Below are 1,385 nucleotides of genomic sequence, written 5' to 3'. Positions count from 1 at the left end.
ATAGACTTGGCAAGCCTCTAATATCAACACTCAAACACATATGCATGTTCAAATCAAAAGGTCTTTTCATGGTTGTAATGGGGCCAAGGACAAGGGAGGGTACATCTGGATAAGAAGCTATAAACCAAAAGGAATAGAGGAGCAATGGGGAACAAGTGTAAACACAGTCAAATCACACCCAAAACCTCTAATTCAATCCTCTTCTTGACTCCATTATTTACAAAACAATTTTTTTTTTTACTTTTTTCTCATTTTTCTGTATTTTTTTTCTTTTTTTTTTCCATCTTGTCTCTTTTCTTTTCTCTCTTTTCAGAACACAATTCTAAGAGACAAGATACATGATATTTACAATGCAACCGCAAGAAGAGGACTCACTAGCCAATTCATCTGCAACTCCTAAGAGACCACACTTATTCCCAAAACAGTTCCAAAGCTCCAAAATTCCCTAAGGTTCATTAGAGATCATGTCCAAAAAGGTGATTGTGAAATGGAATTCATAGACTCTAAGCATCAATTGGCGGATATTTTCACCAAAGCATTGCCTAAGGATAGATTTTTTGAACTTAGAAGAGATCTAGGCATATTAGAAATAGTAAAATAGGCATTTTTTGGCTTAATATTGAAATTTTCGTTGTTTATCGTGTTTAATCTATGTGTAAATCGATTAAAAATGTTAACCATGCATTTACGAATGATTTAATTGATTAATCCAAGTATTAATCGATTAATTAATCGATTAAAACCCACTTTAATCGATTAAAAACGCTCATGACAATTTTTTTTAAAGATTTCTGCGCTGCATTGATGATTATAGCCGTTGCCAACGGCTCAAAACGGCTATAAACGGCCATATTCTCCAAAATATGAACGTTGGGGAGCTTTCTTGAACCTATTTATACCCCACTTATCCCCACTTTCCATACTTGAACCACTTTAAAGGATATCCCTCTTGCTTTCTTCTTTCATTCATCCTAATCCTTGCCTTCCATCAACTTCAATGGCTGAACCCTCAAGAAGAAGGAGAAGAAGAACTAGTGAAGTTTCGGAAAATAATATCCGGAGAAGAGATGCTACCGTGGAAGGATGGCTATCCGATGATCAAGATCAACAATCCTTCTCACAATTTTGGAAGGAGAGAAAGCTCATCAAGCAAAAGTTCATTGATCTTGCTTGGTATATCTCTCACAACTTTTCTTTTCCAAATCTTATTATTGAGCAAGGAGTTCAACACATCATGGAACTCCGTGGAAGGTACTATCCCGATCTCGTTCGGGTATTTTATTTCAACTTAAAGGTTCGTGATGGAATCTTTTCAACAAGGGTCAAAGGGGTGGATATTGTCTTGGACAATGATGTCTGTACCAATGTGGCAAAGGTTCCTGTGT

The 1,385-nt window shown here is 36.2% G+C and overlaps 1 protein-coding gene across 1 annotated transcript in view; it reads right to left on the bottom strand.

Annotated features, from left to right (window-relative positions):
• Positions 1-970, bottom strand: part of LOC106770318 (probable amino acid permease 7) — a 2,454-nt gene extending 1,484 nt beyond the window's left edge. Inside the window, exon 1 of the mRNA XM_014656132.2 lies at positions 924-970. Coding sequence (XP_014511618.1) covers positions 924-970 — 47 coding nt within the window. The remainder of the gene's footprint in view (positions 1-923) is intronic.
• Positions 971-1,385: the final 415 nt, after the last annotated feature.

Source organism: Vigna radiata, chromosome 8 (assembly GCF_000741045.1).
Source record: "Vigna radiata var. radiata cultivar VC1973A chromosome 8, Vradiata_ver6, whole genome shotgun sequence".
NCBI lineage: Eukaryota > Viridiplantae > Streptophyta > Magnoliopsida > Fabales > Fabaceae > Vigna > Vigna radiata.
This window is presented reverse-complemented; position numbering and strand designations above follow the sequence as displayed.